This window comes from Cryptomeria japonica, chromosome 4 (assembly GCF_030272615.1).
Source record: "Cryptomeria japonica chromosome 4, Sugi_1.0, whole genome shotgun sequence".
Lineage (NCBI taxonomy): Eukaryota > Viridiplantae > Streptophyta > Pinopsida > Cupressales > Cupressaceae > Cryptomeria > Cryptomeria japonica.
This window is the reverse complement of record NC_081408.1, coordinates 181493364-181503634: the sequence shown is the minus strand read 5'-3', so window position 1 is coordinate 181503634 and position 10271 is coordinate 181493364. Positions and strand designations below refer to the sequence as shown.

General features: G+C 35.4%; 1 protein-coding gene across 1 annotated transcript; it reads right to left on the bottom strand.

Annotated features, from left to right (window-relative positions):
• Positions 1-2079: 2079 nt before the first annotated feature.
• LOC131032039 (disease resistance protein TAO1-like) lies at positions 2080-9318 on the bottom strand. Its single transcript, XM_057962943.2, has 5 exons — positions 7865-9318; positions 5407-6580; positions 4849-5127; positions 3384-4727; positions 2080-2887 (listed from the first exon to the last, which is right to left on the bottom strand). Exons 1-5 carry the CDS (start codon positions 8353-8355, stop codon positions 2381-2383), a joined length of 3795 nt encoding a protein of 1264 aa, XP_057818926.2. The 5' UTR covers positions 8356-9318; the 3' UTR covers positions 2080-2380.
• Between the last annotated feature and the right edge of the window lie 953 nt (positions 9319-10271).

Sequence of the window (10271 nt, the reverse complement as noted above, 5' to 3'; positions counted from 1 at the left end):
AGCTCTAATATCACAAGTTGTAATGAGCTTGCAAGAATAAATAAGGTTGTACACACACAAATAGATAGAATAGACATTTATAAGGTACAACTCATGGGCCACTACCAGTTTTGAAAAAATAAACAAAGATATTTTTCCTTTAAATTAATTGAAATTAGTTTTTGTAGATAGAAGTGGACCAAAATAAATAATAATTGATACTTGGTTGAGAAAAAAAAAATAATGATGAAGAAAAGATAAAAGATATAATTACATGCACTTTATCTCCAAAAAAAGGAGACTTAATCCTTCAATTTCATGAATGCTTTCAAAATGTAAGACTATTGTTTTGATAAGTCCAAGTAATAGTTATAATTACATTAATAAGGACTTACTCATGTAGTTAAAGAAAACCAAATCAAAGATAGTCAAGTAAATGGGAATACTATTTAAAAAATAAGATTTTAAGCGCTATATGGATATGGATGAGTTAAATATTGTTCTTGGGTATATTTGATTACAATCAATGGGAAAAAAATAATATGAATGAGAAAAAGGTATAAAGACATTACACATAATGAAGAGCAAAGTATTTAATGTTAACATAAAAATATGTAAGAATCTCAAGGAGCATACATAAAAGAAAAACATGAAGAAGAGGAGAAGTAAAAGAAAAAATAGGAAAATACTATTTCCAATTGTGAGACAACATAATAAGTGGTAATGCTCAAAAAATGAGGTCATTCAAATATGGTTTGAGTACATGATTTTTCTCGTCATATGATTTTATATACATGTTATGTGCAGTTAATTGCGCAACACAGTCAATAATGCATCGTTCGTCATACGGTCAACTTACGTCGGGCTACCTGGCCTCCGACATCTCCACACCATCAGTAGTTGTGGGGTCGAACCTCCACGCCATCCTACCAAGTGGCCACAAATGGACATGAGTATGCATGTATGTTGTACGGTTCTAACATTTTGGAACCAAAATAGCTACATCCTCACAAATATACCTTCAATGTAATTTTGGGTTATAGTTGGAGCACAAATTGTTAACCACGTTTTCAGATCACTATTTTTCTTAAACAAAAAAGAGTATTTAGATCCACTTCAACTTGATTTTGAGTAACTCAATTATAGGGTCTGTAAGTTTTCTTCTAGCTAGAAAAGTCTCTTCATACCCTCTTGGAAATGAAAGAACATTTGCATTTGAGTGATTCTATTTTAGAGGTGTATTTTAAAAATGTTATTATGCTATGGAGAAAATAGTCTACATGCCTATCGTTTAAGTGATTAGGAGTGTTGGCTATGACAAAAACCATATTCAAGACTATTTATAGTGTTGATTAGTTACAAACAAATGATATAAACTACTTTCATTGTGCATTTTATATCAAATACAATGAGAGCTCTAAATTAACTATAGCTACAACATCAATGAGGTACTAGAATAATCATCTATTACAGATCATTATTTTTTACACATCAAACAGATCTCACACAACACTTCTTCATAATTGAAAAAATAAACCAGATAAGGCTCATCCTACAAAAAATGAAGACTAATTGAGAATCATTCTCAATTATTGTATATAGAATTAGAATAAGAACATTATTTTCTAATATTCCAGACATGTAGAATGGATAGAAAAGATTTTAAGGACTTTTTGATGCTTATATGCAGTTTACATAGTTGTTGCATATATATATATATATATAATTCTTAATATTTAAGATAGGCATTCTACTTGTTATTATTTTTTTTTGGTCAGCTAAGTGTTATTATTTTTTTTAAAAGGGAAAAAAATTATTAAACACAAAAGAATTATAAAATAAGAATGGCAACCACCCAACAAAGCTATGCTATTTCACTCCTTAGTAATGTGATAAAAGATAATAGATTCTAAAAACCTATCCAACAGTTATATATATATATACTTTTATTATAAAAAATTTAACATAAATAAAAATATATAAAATATAATTATATTATAAATTATTTAATAATGTATTTTACTCTTTATTAAAACACAATTAAATTAAATAAAAACTATTTTCTAAACTCAATGATCTGTAGTTTAATCATCATAAAACTAATGTTTAACTTGTCTATGCTCTTTTTATTTCAGCTGAAGTCGTTGATAGTTAAGAAAAAAAAATTGATGACCTCTGCACCGGCTGGAAACGCAACTGCACTGCGGGGAACTTTTTGGCAACATGCTACAATATCACATAAATGTAATATAGGATCTAGCTATCTTGATTTCTGTTTATGGTTCAAAACATTTCCGGATACCATCCTCTTTGTTTTGGGAGAAAAACAGGGGACCATCCTATTAAAACTGAGCCTCACTGACCAATACTGTAACACTGAATAGATTTTCCAGCTCCAGTTTTATTCGTCATCTTCACAGACTAGATTTTCATGGTAATCTTCCATTAACATTGTCAAATCCTTTCCCAAGCTCTCCAGTATTAGATCTTCTCTTTTCCCATCTTCTCCTACAGAGAAGAATTGCATTCCACCACTTCTTATTAACATTCTTTCTTCATCTCTGTCTGCCTTTGCCTGGACTACATCTCCACTCTGCAACATCATAGCCATGGGGTGATTTTTATGCAAAATGTGCACAAAAATCTGATCTCCCTCTATAGTTTTTGAGTGGTTAACAAGCCTGGTATTGAAAATCTCCTTGCCATCTCGTAAAGTGCATAGTTCTACACCGACTGAATTAATCCCACGCTTGAAACTCGCCATAAAGCATAAGATAATCCCTGAACATTGCTCATTACTGTCCAATGTAACATACAGTAAATCACCACCATTTGTTTCCATCTTCTTTTCTAGGCACTCTGGCACCCCATTTGCAGAAAAACTGAGTAACTCTAGACAATGTGCTTCCTGTAATTCCGATAGAAGATTATAGTGATTAGTATACAAGGTACTCTCAATTTTTGAAAATTTAAATAATCTATATTAGCTGCATGCCAATCAGAATGGAACTCATCACATTGTAATTCTGGAGATGGGTCCTTAATCAAGAGACAAAAAGTAAGTCCTCAGCAAGCTACCTACTTCCATGTTCGATATCTTCTGTTGGATTCTTAAATATCCCATGTTGGACGCATGAGACATTCCAAATTGTATGCGGGGTCTATGTTGGGGTTACTAGCTTAAACTAATGAAGCTATCCATATAACCGTGTGTCCTGGATCCTTTTTACCCCATATTTCTAAAGGGTTATTGCCGAAGAGAAAGTTTCTAGGCCTGCTAGAATCTACTGTCCTTGAGCTTTCTTTTCCTGTAATGTTCTGAAACTAGTAACCAATCTATGTAACTACAGTAAAGTATTTCTAGTATTTGATAAGCATTAGATTAAAATGAAAATGAGAGATACCTTGATTAATTGGCAGGGTTTCAATATTAAGCTTCCAGAGCCGGCCAATCTGCAACCTGTAACATGCACTCTTCTTAAGGATTTCAGCCCTTCCATTCCTTGAATACGCTTCACATTCCTACATCCCGATATTGAGAGCTCTTGCAGTGACTTTAAGAACCCAAAGTCAGGCAATTCAACAAGTTCCCTGCAGTTGTGTATGATCAGCAGCTTTAGCCTCTTCATATGTGACATGTTAGATATTTTCTTTATTCCCAAACAGTCTTGAATACGCACTTCAATGAGTTCCTTTGGAAGATGTGGAAGTTCCAAAAACTCTGTACAGTGATGCAGGTAGAGTTTGCTTAGCCGCCAAAGTGTGCCAAAAGTCGGTGGCAAAAAGGACATTTTGTATGATTTAAGATGCAGAATTTCTAATGATGACAACTCTCCAATATGTTGTGGTAGAGGACAGCTACCCGCTTTTAGATTCTGTAAGGAAGTAAGTCTTGTGAAGTTAGGTGGAAGAACAGATAGGCTGTAGGTTTCTTCCATTTCTAGAGTCTTTAGGCAAGAAAGTTTCCCGATGCTCTGTGGAAGCTCCAATAAATTGTAGCATTCATTGAGCACGAACTCCTTTAAACAGACCAGATTTCCCAACTCCTCTGGCAGTCGAAACAAAGAAGTGCAGTGGTTCAGGTTCAGATATTGTAAAGAACTAAGTTGACCTATTGATGTAGGCAACTTCCATATTGCTGTACAATTACTTAGAACCAACCTTTCCAGACAAACAAGGTCCCCTATCTCTGCTCCTAAGCTGATTCTTTGGCAACCAGTCATATCCAACCGGCATAAGCTTTCAAGTTCATAGATTGAGTCAGGTAGAGTCTGTAAACTAGAACAACCATTTAAATCCAGATACCGCAAACGATTCAATTCTCCTATTGGTTGAGGAAGGCTACTTAATTTATGGCAACCATGAAGAGATAGCTTCTCCAAGCAGGACAACAATCTAAAGGATTTGGGCAAATTCTTTAAGGGCATTCCATCTAATTTGACCTTTTTTAGAACTCCCAGATCTTCAAATGAGTCAGGTAACATTTTGATGCTGTGACAATTTGATAGAAACAGCACCTCCAGCGATATTAAGTTAGTTATGGTATTTGGAAGTTGGCTTAAGTTGCAGCAATTTGACAGATCAAGGTACTTTAGCTTTGTCAGAAATCCAAAGGACTCTGGCAGTTCCCGCAACTCTTTACAACCACAGATCTCCAGTTGCATGAGAGACGTCAGATTGGCTAAATCTGGAAGGACTTGAAGACTTGTGCAGTAATTTAGCTTAAGTACTTTGAGGTTTTTCGGACCCTACAAACAGAGAAGGCATATAATTAGGAACACATCAAGCAAGTATTCCTGTCTATTCATTTTTTTGACATCATTAAAGCATTTGTAATTTTGTGTCATTGGAAAAAATAATGGATATCACCTCTATATTGGATGGTTCCGACCACAGTGCCTCAATGCCTTTGCTGAAGCTTAGATCAAGAACTGCCAGATGTTTCATATTCCATTCACATGGCAAGCATTTTAGAGGGCAGTTTTCCCATCTTAGCCACTTCAAATCTGGAGGCATTTTTCTATAGTCTCCCTCTAGAAGAGCTCCATCAAGCCAAAGCAATTGCAAATTACACATTCTTTGGAAACTATGAGTTTGAAATTTTACATCTTGCTGGAGGTATGTAAGACATCTCACCCTTTCTGTTCCCTGATCAGATTACAATCGATACAATATAATTATTGACTTTGAAATTTGAATTATGCTATGGGAAATAGAAACAAACTACAGACCTTTGCAACATGCCAATGAAACACAGTAGAAAAACCAAATACAAAGATAAACTAGAAGCACATCTCAAATATCTTGTCTACAACAAAGGTTTGGTCCAATTCATAAGGAAACTGGTATCCTATCGCATCCCAGACGTAGTTCAAAGACTAGAAAATATTGGGAGGAAGAATAAAGTAAACAGAATTCAAAGCTCACCTTTCCTTCGATTATAACTTGTTCAACCTCTTCTGGCTTCCACAATCTGCTACGCTTCCCTGGTTCTGGTGATTCATCTGCTACAATGGCTCTTCCCATATCCCTCAGCTCACTATGCATTACAAGTCTATTATGCTCGTCTAATTTAATGAGTGATTTTAGCTTCATTTCTGTTAGGCCTTCATTAGGATGCAAATGACTAGCTTCCCAAAAGCTAATAGTATTTTCCCTCTTTCTTCCTGTGAATAAACAAGCCATGTCTAGAAACATCTCTTTTTGTTCAGATTTGAGGCTATCATAACAAAGTCTAGGAATGGCGTACTTGCCATAGTAACTTGAACATTCTAGCGTTTGAATAGCTTGATTCCAATCACTTAAGTCTCTGTTATACAAATGAGCACCCAGAACTTCAAGTGAAAATGGCAGCCTATTGCAAATATCCACAGCTTTGCATGACAATTCTTTATAATCTTCTTCAGGTTGATCTCTCATGAAAGCATGCCAGCTAAACAATTGAAGAGCATGTTCCTGATCCAGTCCCCGCAATTCATAAACAAAACTTCCATTTTCCTTCTTTAGTATGTTGGGGTCAAGCGTTGTTACAATCACTCTGCTACCTGGTCCAAACCAATCACCTGCTAGAGCCTCCAACTGCTTCCAGTCATCAACATATTCCAGAATAACAAGGGCCTTGATGGACCTTAAACGGTCCTTCATCAACATCTTTCCATGAGCCTCATCATTAACTATATCCTTGAACTTGACGAGGTCTTTCAATATCTGGCGCTGCATCTTGGCTACACCATTTGTATTTTGGGCTTTATGACGCACATCATAAACAATGCAGGTAGCATCAAATTTGAGATAAATGTGATTGTGGATGGCCTTTGCAAGTGACGTTTTCCCCACACCCCCATTTCCATAAATGGAAACTGTGAGGACATTCTCATCAGAATCTGTATTGAGCAAATTTATAACTTTACTCTTGTGTTCTTCCATACCCATTAAGATTGTCTTTGAAATTCTGAGTGGTTCATTTCTGATCTCCTGGGGTATTGTATCTGAGGGATCTTCTTCTAATGGCTGGGGCACAGCTTCGTCCACTGGGGTCACATTTTGATCTAATATCTTGAAAACATCCTGGACTATAAGCTTGACAAGTTCTGCTTCAAACCTGAAAGACAAATAAGTTTGTAAAATAAGATATTACCAGGTTTTTGTGCAATAATTAATTATATATGTTTCCTGTAACACTTAGACTGGTTCTAATAATTAGTAAGATTCTCTTTAAACTGAGAACTAGAATTTGTGATTTTCAGAATCATATAAGAGAAATCTTCACAATGCACTCAGGAAAAACTGGACAAATTCTGTGAAGTCTGACCGTTGTTATTGGTAAATTCAACGCCACAGTAATAAAGAATGATAAATAGAGAAGAAACAACGGTAACCCAAACAACAATGGAGAAAGAGGATTTATTTCCGAGCAAAAGGAAAAATATTTGGATATTATTCTATTTGTGAGCACATAACATGAGATTTTAGAAAAAGAACTATAGAGCTACCGAATGGAAACGATATTATAATGATGGCGAGGAAGAAAGTATTTCTTAAAATATTGACAGACAAATCTATTCCTGCCAATCTTGCCATATCGTTCACTATCAGCAGATCATAGTCCGTCCTTCAAATTTTTCTTCATCATCACTTTTAGTATACAACATACAACAGTACCAATGAAGAAAATGGCAATGGAAAATTTACTTCTTCCCTCTTATATTATCAATTACACCAATATATATTTTTCATAAGCCCTCTCAGAAGTGACAATCCATAATAATGCTACGCTAAAATCAATAGCGTCCATATTTTGAACTGCGCTAGTATTCTTATTGTAATGAATCTATTGTTCAGAGTAGCGTGATCAAAGTATCTTAAATTTAGTTCTCGATGCGGTTCTTTCTAATTTTATGCCTAACAAAGCAATTTGCTTACACATAAATAACAGTGATTTTACTAAGGTGAGAGTATTTGAGAACAAGTGAGGCAAATGCACTTTCTAGATATCTAGAAGTGAAACGTTAGGGTTCAAAGAGTGCAACGATTCCATCTGTAACCTAAGGTTTAGTCTATGGTCCTTGGCAATGCGAGCTTACACAAATGATGGGTATCCCCTGCATTAGAATTTATCTGCAGCTGAGGTCAAGCAGTGGAAATTTTCTTGGCAGTTGACCTCACCAACACAAATTAAACATTACCAAACTTTCCTACGATTCTTCAGAGTAGCATGAACATTTGGACTCTTTTGGTTCTCTTCATCTTCATGAGTGTGATTCAAAACGTGGGTTCAAAAATCTTAACACAAATTAATCTAGAAAAAACATTATCTCTCCATTGGAAATCTCTTATCACTTATGACTAACAATTTCACAAAAAAATAAGCGGTTAGTTTTCATACCCATATATATCTTCTGTACTCCAGCCAGAGAAGGAGGAAACTTTATGTAGAGCAGTTTTCCACTCGTTGATTCTTCTCCGTGCGTATCTTTGTTTCTTCTCCTCAAAAGCCTTGGCATAGGCACCTTTCCAAGGATTTCTTAACTCTGTTGGCTTGACATCATAGAATAAGGGGATAATTATACCATTTGCTCTGCACATGTGAGCTACCTCGTCCAAGCACCAGTGGGAATCTGCAAATTTCTTGGAGAATATAGGAATGAGAATCTCACTGTTGTCGATTGTCTCTTGAATAGCTGATCTGGTCTCATCCTGCCTTTTAATGTTATGGCTATCCAGAAATGCATTAACCCCTGCATTTTTTAAGGAAACATACAGGTGATCTACAAATGTTCTTCTTACGTCTTCCCCTCTAAAACTTAAGAAAACATCGTATATCCTTGATGTAGAAGACGGAGACCTGTGTGAGGGTTTGTATCTAGTCACTGTCATAATTTATCAGTTTAATTACAGACAGATTACCGCTTGTTGAATTGCTCTCTTCTTCTTCTGCCAAAACAAAGCACAATTCCTTTTTCCTAAATGAGATTTTTGTGATTCCAGTATTTGTAAAGCTAGATGTCTTTAATCTCAGTGTTTGAGACCATTGGGCTTGTGGTAATCTCGGTGTTTGAGACCATTGACGTTTTACTCTTTGCAGTGGTTTTAAGCCAGAGACTATTGAGCTTGTACTGTATGCAAGGTTGGGGCAATTTCTCCTGTCACTAATGAAATCTCTGAGTTGGGTGTTTGTTCCTGGGTATGGCTAGGGAGTTTCTTCCTGCTATTAGGTGTCAATCTCTGAGTTTGAGATTAGAAGGTCTTACCATATGCAATTCTGGGGTGAATGCTCCTCCTATTAGGAGGTATATGCAATTTCCTAGACGAGGACTACTGGGTTCGTACTCTTGGCAATTCCATCAGGTGATCCCAATTAAACAAACCTGATTTTGTTTTGGGGGTAGTGAAGAAGACGAATACGACCAGAACAGAGAAAACAAGAAGGAATGGATCACAGATCAGTTCATCAGAGAAAAGCTTTTGCCATGTCACCTAAACATTAATATTGCGAACACTCAAGAGTATAGAATGTAAGATCAAAGGAAACCAAATGAAATGTCAACTAATAACTTGTGCAGGCTGTAGGTCCACCAAATCCTCAATTTAGAGCATTTACTCGGGATATTCCCACAACAGAAGACCTTAGAGGCGCGAAATGTAAGATTTTTTATCGCAAATCTTCATGGAATCTTTAGACGATGCGATTACATAGTATAATATTGAATTTTCCAAATTAGAAAGAATTTTTTATCACAAATCTTCATGGAATCTTTAGACGATGCGATTACATAGTATAATATTGAATTCTCCAAGTTAGAACAAGCATCGATCTTGCTTAAACTCCGGAGAAGTCCCCAAGGGTATCCTGTTAATTTACTTCGGAAGAAACGGTCAAATAAGTATTTTATTTTGTTGAATGCGTCATATTTGATGGGCCTTTTTGGTTTTTCCAGTTAAAGCTTCTTTGGCACCAACGACAGCACATCCAAAACCCGATAACACCAATAAAATCAAAATCTTCAGTAAATGTACAGATGTAGAAAGGTATGCCAAATATGTGGCCTGTCCCTATCGATCCTGTAGGCCTTTTTCAGGATAACCAAAGATTATTTAGGTCAACTACTGTTGAGGAAGGTTCAGGGAAGGTTCAAGAGAATTTAGTTTTCTTGGACATCAAGCAAATATTGTTTATTTGTGAATTTTGTTATTATTTATTACTGTTAAAAGACGATTAAAAAGTTAATATGTAAGGGTGATAGGGGAAGGTACAATCGTAGGGAAATATCAAGTTAAGAATGGTTAAAGGTAAAATTAGAAAAATGTGATGTCAATAGGTTCTTCGTCTTTAATTAGCTTACCAAGGATTGAAAGTCTTTCAAGACCATGCACCAAATTTGGCATCATTGGCTCTTAGCTCAAGAGGTCTTAGGGCATGTTCCCATGTGGTTGTTTAGCTTATTTTGGCTAGCAGCGGCTGCTCAATATTTTTAGAGATTATTTGTGAAGCAGTTGACCCCATGAATATTTATCTTTGCTGCTTATTTTTAAGCAAAACATCTTAAATTTGTATTAATAGCATTAATACTAATTTGTGCACTTAAAATCTAGAAACAAAAAAGAAATAAAATCTTTAAAAAAAAGAGGAAAAGAAAATTGTGGAACATGATGTTAGTCTAAGGCTCATGCTCATGTATTGAGTAGCTAAAATGGCTTTGTCGATGAAAAAGTAAGTTTTTTAAGGAATTTAAGTGGTATCCACAGATTTATCACCACCTTGAATTAAATATGATCAATTTTAAAGCCTTCTA